Source organism: Phoca vitulina, unplaced genomic scaffold, assembly GCF_004348235.1.
Source record: "Phoca vitulina isolate PV1807 unplaced genomic scaffold, GSC_HSeal_1.0 scaffold28, whole genome shotgun sequence".
Lineage (NCBI taxonomy): Eukaryota > Metazoa > Chordata > Mammalia > Carnivora > Phocidae > Phoca > Phoca vitulina.
In genome coordinates, this window is record NW_022589731.1 from 2779457 (window position 1) to 2798289 (window position 18833).

The window sequence follows — 18833 nt, forward strand, 5'->3', positions numbered from 1 at the left end:
AGGGATGTCCCGGCCCTCCTGCGGACCACCCAACCACAGCGCTGTGATGCGGTTGCTGTTTCCCTGACTCCTGCCTGAGTGTCCCCAGGTGGGAGGCCAGGCTAGAACGAGCTCTCACATACACCCCCAGACTCTGAGGCAGGGGTCCTAGCTGGGTTCCTAGGACTCAGGCAATGATGGGGATGTCTGAGGAGCAGCAACGTACCTTTGGGTCCTGGTGACCCCAGAGGTCCTTTGTCACCTGGAAAGGTAATAGACAACTCTGTAAAGAACCTTGGGGGGCGGGGGGGGGGGGACGATCAAGCAAGGGCACGGTCTGTGTGTGCAGACAGGCTCTCCCGCCATCCTGACCTCCCCTCTGCTCCCGTACCTGTCAGCCTGCACGGGCCGCTGGTCACACCTGTCAGGTGCTCCCTGCCCCCCAAGACCTCCTCCTTGAGCGAGGAGCATCTACAGGGTGACAGCCCCTGCCCCCAAGCCCTCTCCCAAGCTTACCTTTGATACCAGGGAGTCCGATGTCCCCTCGGAGCCCCTGGGGACCTATAGGGCCTGCAAGTGAAGGAAACCACATGGGCAGATGAGTGGCCCCAGCCCTGGGGCTGAGGGGCGTGTACATGCGACCCACGTGCACACACCCCCTGGGGCAAAGTCAAGGGCTGCGCTCCACAGACGCCTCCCCATGTCCCTGCTCCCTCGTCCCAGGCCAGCTCCTTGCCCGTGTTACCAGGCCTGGGGGTGGGGACGCCGTGTGGGCCCCGAGCAGAGACAATGGCCTGCAGCTCCAGGCCCGCGGCGGCAGAGGGGCTCTGGCCCCCGGGAGGAGATGGCGCAGGGACTCCGCTCAGGCGCAGCGGGATGGGGGCCACCTGCTGCTGAAGCTGCCAGAGCCAGATCACAACGGGTCTCACTGGACCCACTGGGAACCTGACCTCGGCTTCAGGGGACGCGCGGAAGAACGGGAGTTTGGGGTCTCTCGGAGGCTGTTTATAACTACTTCGTTTGCTTTAAACATGTTCCTCCCTTAGGCATCCCTTTCCTTTCCCCAGAAATAGCACGTATTGATGTACGCAGCACACTGACCTGGGAGACCCCGTGGGCCAGGGGAGCCACTGGAACCTGAGAAGGAAGAGGAGACAACCACCATCAGGGGCAAGGCACAGGCCGGGGACGTCCGACCCCACGGTGAAGGGCCGGGGCGGGGGGGGCTCACTCCCAGCTGACCCCAAGTCAGTGGATTGGAGGGTGACCCCTGTGCAAAGTTCTCCTTAGGGAGGCAGCTGCAGCTGGTGGGATCGAGAGACCCCTGCTCCTCCCCGGTCAGAGTAAAATATCTGGGCCCCGGCAGCAGGAGGGAGGACAGTTGGCCAGATGGGCGTCCAACTGAGAAGGCCCTATTCGCCCCGAGCTGTCCAGACATGTTGCTCTTGAATGAGCGCTTCTGGGCACCAGTCGGGTGAGGAACTTATCTGACTGTGGACTTCCTGACCCATCCACCCACTTAGGGGCCATATAACAGGACCACTGAAGAGAGATGCAAAGACGGTCCAAATTTCCATGAAGCCAAAAATAGAGCCCCAGTCCTGACCCCTCCCCCGGGACTCCTTTGTGGGGGGACTCTCTGGGCCCACCGTCCCTGCATAGGTCTGGGGCAGTAGGTCAGGCCTGCCAGGATTCCCAGTGCCCGGACCTCTGTGATCCATCCTGGTCCTGGACGTGGCAAATTTGGGTCCTGTTCTGGCACCTAACTTACCTTTGGGACCCACAGAACCTGGGACGCCGGGTGGGCCCTGAACACCGGGTTCACCAGCAACCCCTGGGGAGAAAGGTGAGGCCCCTCAGTTTGGTTGCCCACCCAGTCAGGCAGTGTCATTTGGGGTACACTGCCCAGGCTGCTGGTGGTCTCTGATCCATCTGATACCTCCTTGAGGCCACGAATCTGCAGAACACCTTCAGCTTCTGCCCCCAGAGTCTTTATTTATAGTCCATGAGCTCTGGTACCCGGTAGGTACGCAATCTTTGTTGCCTGGTTAAACAATATTTTTAAGGGAAAATGAAGCTAAAAATAAACTTCTTGCTCATGATCTTTTAGCATTTTGAGCATTTCTGGTGTCTGTGCTTGGTTTACCCTGATAAAAGCAGACTCATGGTTGAGAATCTAATGTAAAATCTTCCCCACCTCCTCCAGGGTTGGGCCTGTGTCTCCTTCCCTGCCTAGTTCCAGCCCTGAGAGGCTCAAGGACCTACGCTCTACTCGGCCTTCAGCCAGGCCCTGCTCTGCCCTGAGCTCTTCACTTCAGCCTTGACCCTGCACTGCCCACCTGGGAAGACCCTTTCTCCCCGTTACCAAGTTCTTTGTGGATTCCAAGCACTGCAGGGTTCTTAGCTTCACCCCTGAACCCTCAGCCCAGCCCTCATCCCCTCATTAGAGCATGGTCTTTGCAGGGCCCAGCACAAAGCCCGGCTTGAGGTAGGTGCTCAGCAAAGGGGAGTGAAATGAAGGAGGAAGAGCCTCTTACCTCTGTCCCCTTTCTCTCCAAACCCAGGAGGCCCTGGCTCACCACGAGGTCCCATGGGGCCTTCTCGTCCTCTCTGGCCCATGGGTCCCTCCAGGCCCGGCTCTCCTAAAGAAACGAACAGCCAGCTCCGAGTTAGGACCCAGTGCCCTGGCTCAGGGCTCCAGCGGCAGCATGTCGCCGGCAGAACACCTGCCTGGAGCCTCCACACTGGTCTCCCGCTTCTCTCCTTACCGCTATAGCCCAGGCTCAACCCAGAAGCTAGAGCGACCCTTAGAAAATGCAAGTGGATCACAACCCGCTTCTGCCCCAAACCTGCAAATGGCTTCTTAACTCAGTGGCAGTAAATGCTGAAGGGCTGCCACAGCCTCCAAGGCCCCCCACGATCAAGAGGCCCACCTCAGTCTTCCGGTTGGCTCCAGCCAGGCCTCCCCTCCTCCCCCTCCCTGCTCCTTGACCACAGCACACCCTTGCCCCAGGGCCCAGGGCTGCTCCCTCTGGCTGGAGTGTCTCCCGCCGCCCATCTCCCCATGCCCGGCTCCCTCACCCCCTTCAAGTCTATCCAAGTCTGTTCAAATGGCACCTTCCCAGTGAGGCCTTCCCTGACAGCCATATTTAAATTTACCCCCTCGCGCTCCCAGGGCCCTGCCAGGGTCTGTCTTTCTCATTTCACGATCCACCTCCAACACTGCTCTGTACTTTACTTATTTGTCATGTCTGTGATCTCTCTCCCCAACCCAAAGATGAGCGGGGGGTTCTGGTCTGTTCACCAATGTCTCCCCAGCTCCTAAAACAGAGCCTGGCACACATGGGCACTTAATATCTATTGAATCAATGAATGAATAAGGAAACGAAAGAATGGACCAAGAGGCTCTTACCCACACTGCCTTTTTGTCCCTTTGGTCCTTCTGGACCCGGGTGGCCCGAGAGCCCAGGGACGCCTGTGGAGATACAAGAATACCTCAGTCCTGTTTTCCCCCTAGAGCCGGGAGCCAGGGCCGAGCCGCCCACGACACCAGCCACGCCATCAGAGGTTACACACCTGGAGTCCCAGGGAGCCCTCGGTCGCCTGTGGGGACAGAGAGAAAAGCGAGAAGTCAGAGGACTCGTGCCCATTACCTCAAAGAGCCACTGTAGAACTCAAGTAGGATTGCCAAACTTAGCAAATATACAGGATGCAGACAAACACTGAGTACATTTGTAGTCTAAGTACGTTTAACACAATTATTTGCGACATAGTGAAAAATGATGTATCTGCAATTCAAATTTAATGTCTTGTATTTTATGGCAACCAGAGAGTCAGAGACTCCAGGACCAAGCGTCCTCATGTCTAGCATGGTCAGAAGGGGTGTGTGGCCTGCAAGCTGGAGCTTTCAGGAAGGGGGCTCATGCAGTGACCCAGACTGGGGGTGGGGGGGTCAGGGAGTCTGGAAGAGAAGTAGAAGGCCATCAGGTGGAGGAACCCCCATTCCTGCACTGGGCTCTCTTGGGAAGGGAGGTAAAGCTGGGGATGGAGGGCCAGCCCTGTCATCTTGAACAGTGGTTCTCAGAGTGGTCCGCGCACCCCTGGCCTCAGAACTACCCGGGTGAGCAAGACCCTAACTCCGGGTGCCATCCACACCTGCTAAATCAGAGGCCTGGGAGCAGGGCCCAGCATCTTCTGGCAATTCTCCTACACACTGAAGTTCGTGAACCCCACTCAGCTAGGTCGAGGGGTGCTGCTGTGGTCAACTGGGATCGGAAAACTCTTCTGCCCATGAGCCTGTCAAACCACTTTTCTGAGGAAATATATTTCCTATGGCACATGAATGTGTCACACAAGATAGCACATGACTGTTCCCCAACTAACACGGTGGGGCCCCTTTTCCTGTGAATATGTCCTGCCTCCCTGCTACACTGCCCTCTCCCTAAAGGCAGGTGGTGTTGCCCCTACTGGATTCCCCCACAGGAGCCCCGTTTCTGACTGCTGGGGGTCACCTCCAGCCTCCCCCAACTAAGACCCCTGGGAGCAGACTGCTCACCTGCAGTGGCGTCCCTGACCTGGGTCATTGGAATTAACCTGGGGGAAGGAGGGATCCAGTCCCAGAGGATCTGATGCCTGGCAGGGCCCAGGAAATCTGTATTTCTAGAAATCTCCCTAAGGATTGTGTAGAGTAGCAGGCCCCTGGGCTGCCCTTTGGAGCGGAGGGAGATGCAGGCCTCTGATGCATTCAGAGTCCTTGTTGGGGAAGTCCTGAGAACCGTGAGGAGGGACGAGGAACAGTGTTGCCCCAGAGACACAGAGCCCTGCTCTGTCACTAAGCGCCCTGACCCCAAAAGCCCAAGCGTCTGCAGGTCTTACACGAGGAGAGCTAGCCAGGAAGACGGGGTGTGTGGGAATCAGACCCTGGCCGATTGCCTTAAACCAACCCTTACTAATATTCCAGGTCAAAATCGCCACGCTTACTTTACCTTTAGGGCCTTGACTTCCCATGTCACCTAAAATCAGAAAGATACGAAAACTATGAGACGGGGTGAGAACCCCAGGACCATTCTCAAACCTCCCAACAGATGCCGTAAGATCTTTCCAAAGCTCATCCTTCAATTGGGAAAATTTCCAACCAGAAACCCCAGTCCAAGGGCAGGAAAAGAGAGGAGGGTCAGGGCTCAGTCTACCCAGTACCTTTCGGGCCGGGGCTTCCTCGGAGATTTCCTACAAAGGAAGGTACACGTGGAGTGAGCGGCACATCTTGTGTGTGTGTTACACACACGCACACACACGAGGGGGGTCGCCGCGGTATGGGGAAAGAAACGGAGGCGGGGACTGGCACCCAGACTCTAAGGTGTGCTAGCCCTGTGACCTGGGGCAGTTCCTGCCGGGCCTCAGTGTTCCCAGCAGTCAGATGGGATGGCAATGCCGGCCCCCCTCCCGGCTCCTGGGCAGGGGCGAACGAGGAGCGTGGGAGGTCAGGGCTCTGCGCCACGCTCACCGCTTTCCTGTTCAGCCATCAGCTTGTCCCTCACGAACAGCCAGAGCACCTCCTGACTGTGGCCGTCGAGCCCCAGTCTCCCCGCGCCTGCTCCCACGCCCGGCACGGCGCCCTGCAGCCGGTCCTTGTTGGCGCGCTCCGCCTTCTCCTCGTAAAGCAGCACGGCGTCCCGGCTCTGCTCCAGCGCGGCCACCCGCGCCTTCAGCGCCCTCACCTCCTCCGCTGCGGTGGGGGGGGGGGGGGCAGGCCGCTCAGCTGGGCGGGTTCGCCTCAGCGTGGGCCCCACCTGGGACTCTAGGGACATCTTGCTGCAATCCGCACGCGGGGGCGGCGACGCAACCCGGCCTGGGAGCCAGCCTTCCGGTGCGCGGTGGCGACAGCGCGGCGGGGGAGGGGGGGCCTTCTCCCGGGGCGCGGGTGCGGGGGGCCACACAGAGACCCATACGGGGCGTGGGAGAGGGGAAAAGCCATGGCGCCACGGCAAGGCCTGGCCTGGCTAGTAAGGGCAGCCAAAGGCTTGCTTAGCAGGCTGTTCCAGGGACAGAGGGCCCCGGGGCTGGGAGCCACACGGGCACCCAAGCTCGGCCGCCTCCGGAGCCTCAGTGTGCTCATCTGCAGTAACAAGGGGTCTGCACCCACCCGCTCTGGTCCCTCCATCCTTGGGCCGGGCGGACTCCTGCCGTCTGCACGGGCAGTGGGGCCTGTCGCCGGGCCCCTTGCTGTCACGTACCCAGAGCAATGAGGCCGAAGAGGAGCCCCAGCAGCAGTAGCCAGGTGAGCAGCAGGCCCAGCAGCCACTTCCACCAGCTGCAGCAGGAGCCGCAGGGGCACCAGGCCGGCGCCGCCCCCCACGGGCCGCCCCCGCCGCCTCCCCCGCCGCCGCCGCCGCCGCCGCCCCCCACGCGGTGGCTGTAGTCGTGGATTTCTGCGGAAGACAGAGGAAGGGTAAGGTGCACGCAGCAGGCTTGCGCCCTCTTCCCTCCGAATTCTCCGCGTTTGGGGGCCTTGCTCGGGGCCTGAGTGAATGCTGGTCGGGGCTGGCGACTCCACAGAGGCGGCGGCTGGCTCCTGGACGGAACATAGGGCCCCGGGCTGGTGAAGAGCCTGAGCAGCCCGGGTGTGCGGCCCGCAGGGGGTCCCTTCCCCTCCGTTCCCTTTCTTACGGAATGGGGTTAAAAGCTTGCCTCCTCCTTAGGACGGTTGCCGAATGAGGGCGATAAGGCACGCAAGGCAGTGAGCTCAGGACGCAGCGCGTGGCCCGGAGCTTAAACATCTCGATGACCGCTGATTTGCTACCAGCTCCGCATTTGATTATGGCCAAACCCAAAGCGTCCCCAGCTCCCCGTCTCCATTCCCACTGCGCCTTCTTTGTAACCCCTGCGGCGCCCGGAATTACACTCCGCACCTATGGGGGTGGCCAGGGGCTTTTTTCTTTTTAAAGTGAAAAGGGTTTTTCTGACTAAAATGGGCTGATAACCCTGATAACCCTAACTCTCACAAGACTGTGGAAGCAAGGGAGCTAAGTGTAAAGGGCTGGAGATGTGCATGTGGTCTCAGGGGCCTCGGAAGCCCAGGCAGGGGGTTCCTGAGGCTGGGGGACCCTGGACGGCCTGTGAGCCCCACCCCCGAGCTGAGCTCCTGCGGTGGCCCTGCTCCAGCCCCCAGCCTGCGCCCCCTGGCCCTCCATCCTGCTGCCTTCGGGCCTTCAGGGAAACACTCCTGTGTGCCCCAGCTGCAGGCGAGGGGGGGTCATCTGTTCCATCCATCACCACCAGCCCCATCAGCTCCTGTCCCCCTGTCCCCGCAGGACCTGCTGTCATCACTCACCTGCGGAGGCGGCCTTGCCCTTGGTGGACACGGTCTTCACGTCTCCTGGAAGGCAAACACCAAGGACACAGGTTTGGACCTGAGCTTTTCAACAACAGGAGCCCACAGGACAGCCCATGAGTGGACTGTGGGCAGAGCTTGAGGGAAACATGCCGACCGAGCCCGCGGAGGAGCCACCGGGCTGGGACCCTCCCTCCCTCAGTCCTCGCTGATGGGGTACTTGCAACAATTCCATCGAGAGAGACATGGCTTTTGACAAGCACTTGTCAAGGGAAAAAGCAGGGTCTTAACCTTCTTGTGACCTTAAATCTTTCAAGCCCAGGACATTTTTGGAGTTCCGCGTTAGGGGTGACATTCGCATTCAAACGATATATGTGCTTATGAGAAAGGACTCTTGATTTCTTGGTTCAGGAACTCCGAACACGTTCCTCACCTGGGGCGGAGGGACAGAGGGGCGGAGGGCTAGCGCAGGAGTCCCTCCTGCTATTGGACCACTGAGTGTTTGTGGGCACATGTGAAGTTTTCTGGGAACACTGTTTACAGCTTTCATCAGATCTGGCAATCTTTGTCTCCACAGCCCCATTTCCAACCCTAAAATATATGTCTTCAAAGTAAGCATTTCCTTAGAGTCAGGCCTGTCGAAGACTGTAACGGACTGCATTTGCATTTTGAAAAGATGTTCTGGGACCCAACTTTTCCTTTACTGACCTCCCTGAAATCAGTGATCTGGGGAGAGTCTACAGGGCCCAGAGCATGCAGAGAAATGCAGTTATCTGGGACAGAATCCAAATATTTGAGAAGGAAAAAAAAAATAAACGTAGCAGGTGCTTTGCGAAGCATTTTCTAGTAGTTCTGAAAATTATGGGACAGGGAGTAAGCGGAGAAAAACAATCCCGCCGTAGACGTCAGACGCACCCCGGGAAGGCATCCGCTGCAGTCACACACATGCACACACGAGACCACTGCGGAGCTGTGGGGCCAGGGCCTGGCACTCTGCATTTCTAACAGGCTCCTGGGTGGCACCCGCACCGCTGGGCAGGAGGCCGCATTCTTGAGTAGCAAGGTCTCAGAATATAAATAAATGAGATGCAGACAGACTGAAGTCAGAGGGACAGTCTCAGATTTCCTCTCACCATTAGCTTCTGAAACCAGGCAGGTGTCCGCAGTGTAGGCAGCTTGTTTTTCTTTCTTGAGGGTGTCATCTGAAAAAGATGCTGTGCGCACAACCCATGATCATCCGGGGTATTCTGTCCTCGCTCCCTGCCTGCCCCAGAGCCGCTCCTGCGTGGACACCGCGTAGCAAGAGGGCCCGGCTTTCCTCAGTTAATCTCCCACATCTGTGTTTGTGCTTAGACTTCACATTGCCCAAAGACCCCTCTGGGAGCCTTTTGCCAGGATTTTCCTGAATGTTTATCTACATTCAAGGCAGACCCTGGAACACCCTATTCAGGCAGGCTATTTGAATGGGGTGACTGTGGTTTTCTTATTAAAATGTCTCAAACCACCTTGCTGGGACATTCGGTCTCCTACAGGGTCTGCCTTTCTTCTGAAACCTGCATAGTGTGGGCCCCCTCGTACTTGCAGTGATGCTGGCCGGGGAGGCAGTGAAGACCTTCCCGCTGTCCTTGGTCATGATCAGCAGCTCCATCTCCTTCTTGGCCGGTGTGTTGTCTTTCTCCAGGATCAGGAATTTACAGTCCTTGTGCAGGAGATCATCACTCTGGACATTTGTGGTACAGGCTGGGGAGCAGAGGAGCCGGCCAAGGGAGAGGGAAGAAATGAGCAGAAGAGGAAGAAGGAGGAAGAGAAGAGCAGGGAGGGAAAGGGAGAGATCAGCGGGTACGTCTGCGGGCCTCCTGCTTTCACCGACAGTGGTTACTAAGAAGCCTCCTCGGGACCAAAGGCACCCTCCCCTGCCCGGCTGGGCCTGGCCATCAGAGGTCAATGCCAGAAGCGCTGGGCGCCTGACCTTTGAAGCTGCCTCCCCACCTGGACGTTACAGGATCTTTAGTGAAAGGGCCACAGTCCCCTTGTCAGGCAGGCACTTCTTTAATTAACATGGTGGGTTCATTTCTAACCTTCAGCCTCACGGGTTTCTGTCCTGGGTTGGGGGGAGCCCTTCCGGACCACCTGATCTAAGGTACACACACTCCTGTCTCTAGGCGAGCCACCTATTTCTTCCAGTGGATGTTATTTTCGGTCATCCTCTCCTGTACTTGGTCTCCCTGTCTATCTGCCTCCTCCACTGCAGTGGTCAGCCTGGTGAGGTGGGAATCTAGTCTGCCTTGTTCACGCCTCTGCTTGGGCCCTGAGAACAGTGTCTCATACAAAGCAGGTGCTCAGTAAATCTTTTTTGAATCAACAAATTGTTGAATGGAAGGAAGCAACAGGATCAGAGCAATGGAGGAAAGAACCCACCAGCTGCGGTGAGCCCAAGTTGATAAAGATCCTATCGGAAGTGTGTGTGGTGGGGTGGTACCTTCTGAGGGGCTCCCTAGGTCTTACACTGGGGAGTACGTAGCAGGAGCAGGCCGGGGGCTTCCAGACACTGCTGGGGACTGGGGTGCAAAGGCCTGACCCTAGGCAGCTGTGGAGGGTGGAGCTCCCTGCCCCACCCCTTGAACGGGAAGGCCCAGGTGGGGTCAGGGGCACACCCATCTCTGCTCTGTCCTGGCAACTGGGGGGACTCTGGCGCGAGTCACGTTTGCAGACCTCAGACCAGCAATGGGTTCGATCTCCTCGCATATAGCAGGTGTCACCGTAGAGCCCTGCACAAGCCTGCCCTCGGCAGCCAGGGATAGCGCTCACCGGCAGAGGTGGACGTGCCAGTGCTCACGACAGCGGGGCTCTGCGGCAGGTTCTTCTTCACACCATACGCTGCAAGAAAGGAACTGCTGAGTGAGCGGGGCCAGTGTGAGAGGGCGGCTCCACGAAGCTCAGAAGCAGCCTGACCAGCCCCCCCAGATGAGAAGAGGACAGTAAGAATAATAAATAAAATGAACAATAATAATGAAGGGAACTCTCTCCAGCCACAGGGGCAGCAATGAGTATAGATGAACCTTTCTTTGGTCTAATCCTCATCCTTTTAGGACTGTTCCAAAATTCCTCCTCCTCCATGAAGTCCTCCTAGGATTCCTTCCCTTCGGAACTCCTATAACCCAAACACCTGCTCTGCATAGCTGGATTCATGTTGTCTTATAGGATGCCCAGTTGTTTCACGTGTATTAGACTCTCTACTCCAAGTAAACAGTAAGCAAGTTGAGGGCTAAGGCTAAGGGTCACACCTCTTCTGCTCCCCCTCCCCAGGCTTGCACAGGGGGTGCCCCAGGAAATCAGCCAGGTGATCAATGTGCAGTGACAGGGGACTATCAGGAACAGCAGTGAGACAGGGCCATACATGTGGCCACAGCACAGGCTACCCCGTGGTTCCCCTCATGTCCGAGCCAGCGCGTGACAGAAGTTGGCATCTCTAGGTTGGGAGGTGGGGGGCTGTTACTTTGGTGGGAAAGGTTGACGGAGTTTGAGAGACATTTTGGTGCCTCCGATTCAGTTACTGAAAAGGGATATTGTGAGTTAGAGCTGCCGAGAGGTGTCACTGCCCGGGGCCTGGGGGCGCCACACCTGGGATACAGACCTGTGGAGGCGGTGGCCGTGCCGCGGGACAGGGCGGATGAGCTGGGCGCCAGGTTGTTCTGCATGCCAAACACTGCGAAAGCAAGGGGGGGCAGGTGAGTGCAGGTTGGGGGGCCCTTAGCTTGAGGCAGCCCCTGGACCCCCCAAATCACTTCCATGATGAAAGCCTTTGCACAGGACACCTTGCCCAGCATGCTCAGTTCTCACACTGCGAGTGACACGGGGGTCCCCCACTGCAGGCCAAAAGCTACCAGCAGTTCCAAGCACTGGGTAGTGAGCGCACACAACTGAAGAGCGGTCATTTGCACAGGGTCTGACAGATGTCGCTGTATCCCAGCACATTCAAAAACATCCCAGGGGTCCGGGCACCTGGATGGTTCCCTCGGTTAAGTGTCTGACTCTTGGTCTCAGCTCACAGGTCTTGATCTCAGGGTCGTGAGTTCAAGCCCCTAGTTGGGCTCTGCACTGGGTGTGGAGCCTACTTAAAAATATCCCAGGGGTCCCTGTTTGCTGGGGCGCCCTGGTGCACAGTGTGGAACTGTGGGCATGGGACGCAGACACAGGAGGGCTGGCCTGGCATACCCCTGCTTTTCCCTTGAACACTTCCTCCTCGAGACTTAAACACATAAAACTCCCCTAGCCCCCATTATGATCTCAGAGGCTGATTGTTGGTCTTTAAATAACGTGCAGAAGCTTATTCCTCCCAAGTTAACAGCTTCCCTTATTCCATTGTCTCTAGTGTTTGGGGCACAGATCCTGGGTCCAAGATCAGCCCACCTTCCTCAGAAGGGTCAAGGCAGAAGGAATGAAACGTACACCCACTGTCTTCTGGGTTTGGTGGGGCTCTAGTCAAATGGAGGTGTGGAAACGAAAATGCTACACACACACTTGTGGATATACCAGGCAAGTAAATAAAGAAGGCCCACATCATTTTATTTATTAATCACAGTAACAGAGAGAGAAGGCAGAGTCCTTAAAAAAAAAAAAAAATATGGGGGCTGGTAACATTTACATAACAGGCAATTATGTGGAAATAGAGTGAATACATGTTTCTTTAAAATGGTCATGTTTGCACTGGGAACTAAGCAGTAACCCTGGTTGAGCCCCCAATGAACTACAGTATTTATAAAAAGATCTAAAGTCAGATCCTCGGGCACCTGGGTGGCTCAGTCATTTGGGTGCCTGCCTTCGGCTCGGGTCACGATCCCAGATCTCTCTCTGTCAGATAAATAAAATCTTCAAAAAAAAATTTCTAAAGTCAGATCCTTCTAACCTAACAATACTTTCTACCTGAAAATGGCCAGAGCGCTGACTCAGCCCCTTTGCCCCCATTTCTCTACCACTCACAGAAGAGAAAGGGACCAACACAAGACAAGCAGGTAGGTGAGGCCTCTGGCCCCTCCACCTTAGGCCTTGGCCCTGGGGGCCGAGCTCTACCTACGACTGCAGGCAGGCACCCCTTGGGCCCTGCACCTGCGTCCCTGTGTGCACTGATGGAAGTCCTCAGGCTCGGGGGCAGAAAGGACATTTCTGCGGAAACCACTGTTCTCCTCAGCAGGAGGGAGCATCCCTAACTTTTTAAGCAGACATTCCGAGAAAAGGCGATGCAAGCTGGCGAGCACTGACCTGAGGAGCAGGTGCTGACCCCTGGGTGCAGCGTGGGAGAGCAGGGCGCCATGTTATTTGGAACTCCGAAGACTGCAGGGGAGGAGGAAGGCCAGTGAGAGGGATGTTGGGCCCAGAAGGGGCGGGGGTACGGAAGCCCCGGGAGGAGGGGCAGAGTTGCATTTTTAGGTTTTGTTACATTGCTGGTTTTAGGAAAATCTTGGGCGCTTGCCTTGCACCAGAGAACCCAATTGTCTGTGGTGTGCCTTGGGTCCTAGCCAAGGGATGGTCCTTGGGTCGTCGAGCGGACACGGGGTCCAGCCAAAGCCCCTCTTGTGAGTCACCACTTCGCAGAGAAGGCGTCTGAAGCCCAGAGAAGTTAACTGATGTACCCAAGGGCACAGTTTATCCACGTGGAGTGAAACTAGGCTCTTTAGATCTGTTTTCATGTTCTTTCTCATGACATTTTTTTTCTGATACACTGTGCTACAGTCCTTCTCAGAGGGGACCCACCAAAAGACACACCTGGAGACTGAACTGAGCTGGGAAAATCGTGGGACATGGGGCTACAGAAAACCCCTCAGGGAACCCGTGGTGAGAGTCAATACCAGAGGGGTCCCTCAGGTCCAATAAAGGTGCAAGGGGCCCAGGGGTGGGAAGGGAAGTGCCCTGTACCACGTACCCGATCCTGCAGAATAGGCGTTGGTGTTGAGGAGGGACGAGCTCTGGGTTGTCACATTGTTGTGATAGGTCCCCATGGAGGACCCCGCCGGCAAGGTGGAAGACCACATGTGGGATGGAAGGTTGGCGTCCAGGATGGTGGTATCGTAAGTGCCGGACACTGGAAACAGACAGGCACGCCCACACCCCAGTGAGAGACAAATTGGCACTCCGTGCTGGGGTAACCCACTCGGGTCGGTGTAGCGCAGTTGGGTTTAGTCCTGAAGGTCCCATGTCCGGGAACTCCCTCAGTCCAGGGAAGTTGGTCAGCCCACTTCCATCCGAAACCCTGGAGCTGGTGAAAACTTGATCTCTTGTGTTAGAAATGCTTGCTGGCTCTTGGTGAAATCTCAAGTAGGTCAGTTTTGCTCTGGGGTCTGCCCATTTTTCCAAGATCCCCTCCCCACCTCTCAGTGTGCTGGTGTGGTGGGGACCAATGGTCTCTCCATCTCTTGCTGATTCCACCTTCTGTTCCCACAGATGCCCGGGAACAGCAAATCCCACGCCGACTTCCAGGCACGCGGCAGGCACAGACAGCAAAGGCCTGGCTCTGCGACATCCTGCGCTGAGGGCATCTTCCCCAGTGAGCGCCCCGTAAACATTCCTACGTGCCCACCAGACCCAAGGGCCACTCTGCCCCTGGGAGGGGGCTTTGGTGCTCCTTCAGGTCTGAAGCCAATTCTGCCTCTTCACTACCCTGGGGGGAGCTGGCCATGCAGGTCAGAAAAACTGCCCTGAGGTTTGGTGTTATATTTACAAAACAAGAGACAGGTCACGATCTGGTCACGATCTCAAGGGTTTTTTTTCCTTTCCAGGAGTGAAAGAAAGCTTCACATCACAGTACAACTGGCTGCTTTCCTCCTCTCCCTCCGAGGATCTGCTTATTCATTGTTCTGCCCTCCCCCCCCAACCCACTTGGTAGGCATGTGATCTCAGAGGGTTCCACAACACTCATCCTACTTGACTACGAGCTCCTGGTTATTGGTCTGGCTTCCCCCAGAGGCCCTCACCCCCACGAGGGGCTGGGTCTCCTTTGTCTGTTGCTTCTCCTCAGTGCCTGGTACTCGGCATAGAGGAGCCACAGAACATTCACTGAATAAATGAAGGATAATACTACAAGTGTCCCCGGTAGTCTTCATTTGGGGAACCTGGCCAACACATTCCCGAGAGAGGTCAAGAATGTCCTGGGAGGGAATCTCTAGGATCTGGAGCCCAGCCACACGCTCACGGGATGGTGGAGCCAACAGGGTGCAGCCCACGTGGTCACACAGCACGCAGCGTGGATGCTCAGTGCCTTGTGAGGTCTCTGCCACCACCTGGAAGGCCTGCTGGGGCACGGCTGAGACCCTGGGCCGGGGGAACTCTGCCCCCTCGTTCCCTTCCCTCCACGGCAGCCGGGGCCCCGGGACTGACCTGACTGGGAGCTCGCCGTCACCATCTTGGTCTCTACCGTGCCTTTCTTGGGGATGGGGAGGGTGTTGGAGGAGTTCCGGGTAGGGCTCACGCTTGCTGATCGGCTCCCCTTGAGCAAACGCTTAACATCATCCAATTCTGTCCCTGTAAGGTAATCCCCGCATTTTCCATTGGGCCCAGGATTCTTTCCTGAGTCCAACTGCAGTGGGAGGAACATTAATGGTATCCAGAATATGAGGGGGGGATGGCATCTGCTTCACACGCTGGGATATTTTTGGTCAGCCTTTTAATTTTTGCATTTTGTCAATTTATAGCACTTATCAAGCTCACATTTTGTAATATTAATGGCCTCATAAATACAGCGTCTCCATGGGGAGGTCCTCAGTATAGATTCCCTCATCAGGCACCACAGGGAGAATTCTGTGGCTAGAAGGCCCTGTCATCCTAGACTGGGGGACTCGAGGATTTACACCCAAAGCAGTGAGAACCAGATCCCTTGAAACAAATGGTTCAACAGTGGTCTCATCCCCTGCCAGGACACCTTGAATACTAGGTCCCTGACCTTGTATGCTCTGGAGTGTCACAGGAATTTGTGGCCCATAACTTCTTAACAGTATGCTGCTTTTGTGTGAGTTCAAGTTCATTTGGCCACTATTACCTGTAGCAAGGTCACATGCAAGCTCCCTGTGCCTCCCAACGGGGCAAGTTAGGACAGGAGGGAAGCATCATGCAAGGGCAGCGCTTAAGAGACAGGTTTGCACACAACACGTGCTGGAGGACTGCCCAGGCACCCCCTTCCCTGAAAGCTCCAACCTTGGCTCAGCCCTGCCCAGCCTGGAAGGACTTTGGGGAGACAGCATCAGACCCCAGGGCCTGGGGCGCGGAGCTTTCTGGGCCAGCCCCAGTCTTTGATTCCTGGGTCAACCAACCTCTTTCTCCTCCTACTCTTTGTACTTGGCTCCCGTCCTATCAGTTGGGTTCATTTCAAAATGTCCAGTCACCTCTAACAAGAGCAGGAGTCTAACAGAGTCAATGGACAGGGACTGGGGCATCCCAGACATGTGAAATAAACTTCAAACTCTCACACTCCACTTACTTCTGACTCTCCTCCAACCTTAAGGTCCCCTCCTGCTCCTTTTCCTTTGGTCACACTGAACATTCCTCCAATGTCTGAGCTTATGTTCCTCAAGGGTCTCATGCCAGCTCGTCCCATGGAGCCTTCCGTCTCCTTTCAAGGGACGCTGACCCAGGAGGGTTTCTTTGGCTCCCTGCTCCTTCAGCTCCCTGAGAGGTCATGGTGGGATGGTTTTCTATCTCCCTATCAGCAGCAGGGAACAGGAGTTTCTCAGCTCCTGACCCCTGGCACCTCAGCCAGGGTCCCTCTCACAGAAGGCCCTTCGACACGTTTTATGATCGAGTGACTGACCACACACGTACACCCATGCACGCACACATGCATGCACGCCATGGTGACCCTGGATTCCTGGATCCTTTGTTTTCAGACAGTGACCACTTACATCGGGTAGATGGGGACGCGCTCTGCAGTCGGACTCGGATTTCGCTCTCTGTACAAGGGAAGAGATGGAGAAGGTATAAATGAAGGAGCCCGACCCTGAGCTCTGAGCAGCAGAAAGAAATGTGGGCTGCTCTGAGATCTGTCCTGGGAACAGAAAACCTAAGTGTGCCCAGAACGAGTGCTGCTTAAAAGGAGGGATCCTCTCCCCACACCCTAACCAGCCCCCCGCATACCTCCCAGCACCTGGACATGCTCTGATGAGATCGCAGGCTGAGCAGGAGCCTGGATCACCACCAGCAATGACCGACCCCCTTCCTGCTCAAACCAAGCTGTTCTCCTGCCTCCTGGGTTTCTGATGCAGGAGGCGGAATTCTAAAACCCATACCTTTTACTTAGCCACTTGAGCTGCCTCTGGGTTTGACATTATCAGTTAGCTTCAGGTGGGCCATTGACATCTTTCAACTATTAGCCTAAAGTTGTAGGTGGTTTGTGTGTTCCTAACTTTCGAGTTACTGATGCAATAAGGTCCCTGGAAGTCTAGAGTGACCACGGAGAGCTACCGGAGCCCGTGAAAATTCTGCCTTCAGCACAGCCCGGACACACTCCCCCCGCCCCCCACCGTCACCAGATGCATCCAGGCCAGCCCTCCCCAGGAGCCCATTTCCCTCCTATAGCCTTATCCATGGGCAGACTTGCAGAATGAAAAACTGTCACGGAGCCCTCTGTCCCCTGGACTAACTTGAAAAAGAAGGGCTTTTGTTCATTTCTCGCTACGTAAAGGCAATTACAGTGCATCTTGTTGAAGTCAACCAGGAGACTCCAAGAGAAACCAGATGTGGCACCAGCATCTTCATAATCCACAGTAGAACAAACTAGTCCCCAGGTGGTTACCAGGTGTTTGTACCCTTACTTCCACTTCCATGTTAGATCAGTGCCCCAAACTACCCTTCGCATCCTGATGGGGCCAGCCGAAGAGTCCCAGGACGCTGTAGGCTCCTTGAAAGCAGGAACCACGCCTTATTTAGGCTTCTCTACTCCTCCCATTTTCTGGCTCAAATCTGAGCACACACATTAGATGCTCAGAAAAAACTTGTTGAATGAACTGAACTGAACCCAGCCACAGAGCTCACCTCGTGTTTGGCTCCTTCCTCTGGTTGAAGAAGATGCTGAGGAACAAAGAAAAGTAATCTTAGGCACAGAAGAGGTGGCACACTAGATATTTTTGACCTGGAAGGAGATCTGTTTGAGCGGGGGGGGGGGGGGGGGTTTTTTTTTTGTGACTTTATATCCAGATGGGAGCCATCCTCTGGGTCTCTACTAATACTGTGTAAAGTCTTTGTAAAGGACTCCAAACTGAGTATCTTGCCCTGCCTTCTCGGAGCTCAAGCCCTGTGCATCCCACTTCCTCCCTGGGAGCCCTGCCCAGACAGCTCCGCTTCAGGACGAGGTGATGGAACGTGTCCACGTGGAGGCGTCCACCTGGCTTCCCTAGTTCAATCATTAGCCCCACAGTGAACCCAAAGCACCTGAGTTCGATGGTGGACGCTTAATAATGATGACCTCATAGCCCAAGGGCAGAGTGAGTTCTGCAAGGCTCCGATGCATTTAGGGCGTTAGTGAAATGAATGTTAAATTGGCTCACACTTAGAGTGTTAACTAAGTTAATCATTTGGAAGCCTAGTCATTGGGGCTGGCTGTCTACACTGACCAAATGTATTCAAAAAAATGGCCAGATCTTGGTCTTCCTGATGTAAGCAAAGCAGTAAAATTATAATCATTGATCATATCAATTCATATGCACAGTGAGAATCCAAGAACATGGACCACAAACTTAAGGCCAAATGAAGAGACAGCCTAGGGTTTCACGTGGCATATAAATGTGCCCCTTTGCCGCCCGCTGTAGCCGGGGGGGGGGGGGGGGGGGGGGGGGGGGAGTGCTGTGATGTTTGTGGTGTGTGTGCATTCGAACCCCTGCTGCTCTTTGCTGGGAGGTCCCTGTGCATCCTGCAGAAGGACACACCCTACAATTGTTGCCTGGCCTTAGGGGCTTCTCTGTCCAAGTCTGAGCCTTGTGTGACCAACTTGCCATTTCGGTAGTATCAGGAGCAATGGCTAATGGCAGCAAGTTAACGTGGCTGACTGTGGCCTGAAGATGCTTCAGGATAAAGAGCAAGGGAAAAACTGATCAGCAAGGGTCAAAGTCCTTTAGAAGAATCCACTGAACTCAGTGTCCCCCCACCCCTGACCCCAGGCATTTCCCTAGCGCATCAGACCGTGCCTTCAGAAAATAAGGAAAGGACCTACCGAATTCCTTCCGAGGGTACTCTGGAGAAGAGTTGCCACTGGAGCTCCCTGCAGGGCGAGAAAACACTTAGTACCCATGGCCACGCCAGCCGGGGGGCTTCGGATGGGGGAAGGTGTGCCGGGTGCCCCCTTCTGAGCCTCGGCAGCCCTGGGTCAGGAGGATGTAGGTGCTCGGCAGTGGGCTCGCTCTTGAAATAGGACACGCCTGCTGGACCCAGCTGCCGAGATTCATCCTGATCACAGATCTACTTCGGATGGTGAAGGGTTGGAACACAGGAAAGCAGGTTTGCTTTTCTTTTTTTGTTTTTAAGCTCTTGACTGGGTTTGCCCTGT

The 18833-nt window shown here is 55.8% G+C and overlaps 1 protein-coding gene across 1 annotated transcript in view; it reads right to left on the minus strand.

Moving 5' to 3' along the window:
• The window catches only part of COL17A1 (collagen type XVII alpha 1 chain), a 51159-nt gene that overhangs the window by 18332 nt on the left and 13994 nt on the right, over nt 1–18833 (minus strand). Inside the window, exons 6-27 of the mRNA XM_032423299.1 lie at nt 18501–18548; nt 17327–17362; nt 16198–16245; nt 14681–14824; nt 13230–13388; nt 12569–12640; nt 10944–11015; nt 10118–10186; nt 8888–9049; nt 8443–8523; nt 7310–7354; nt 6213–6407; nt 5483–5704; nt 5176–5205; nt 4965–4991; nt 3556–3582; nt 3392–3454; nt 2517–2621; nt 1751–1813; nt 1081–1116; nt 496–549; nt 206–241 (exon numbers count right to left, since the gene is read on the minus strand). Coding sequence (XP_032279190.1) covers nt 206–241; nt 496–549; nt 1081–1116; nt 1751–1813; nt 2517–2621; nt 3392–3454; nt 3556–3582; nt 4965–4991; nt 5176–5205; nt 5483–5704; nt 6213–6407; nt 7310–7354; nt 8443–8523; nt 8888–9049; nt 10118–10186; nt 10944–11015; nt 12569–12640; nt 13230–13388; nt 14681–14824; nt 16198–16245; nt 17327–17362; nt 18501–18548 — 1794 coding nt within the window. The remainder of the gene's footprint in view (nt 1–205; nt 242–495; nt 550–1080; nt 1117–1750; nt 1814–2516; nt 2622–3391; nt 3455–3555; nt 3583–4964; nt 4992–5175; nt 5206–5482; nt 5705–6212; nt 6408–7309; nt 7355–8442; nt 8524–8887; nt 9050–10117; nt 10187–10943; nt 11016–12568; nt 12641–13229; nt 13389–14680; nt 14825–16197; nt 16246–17326; nt 17363–18500; nt 18549–18833) is intronic.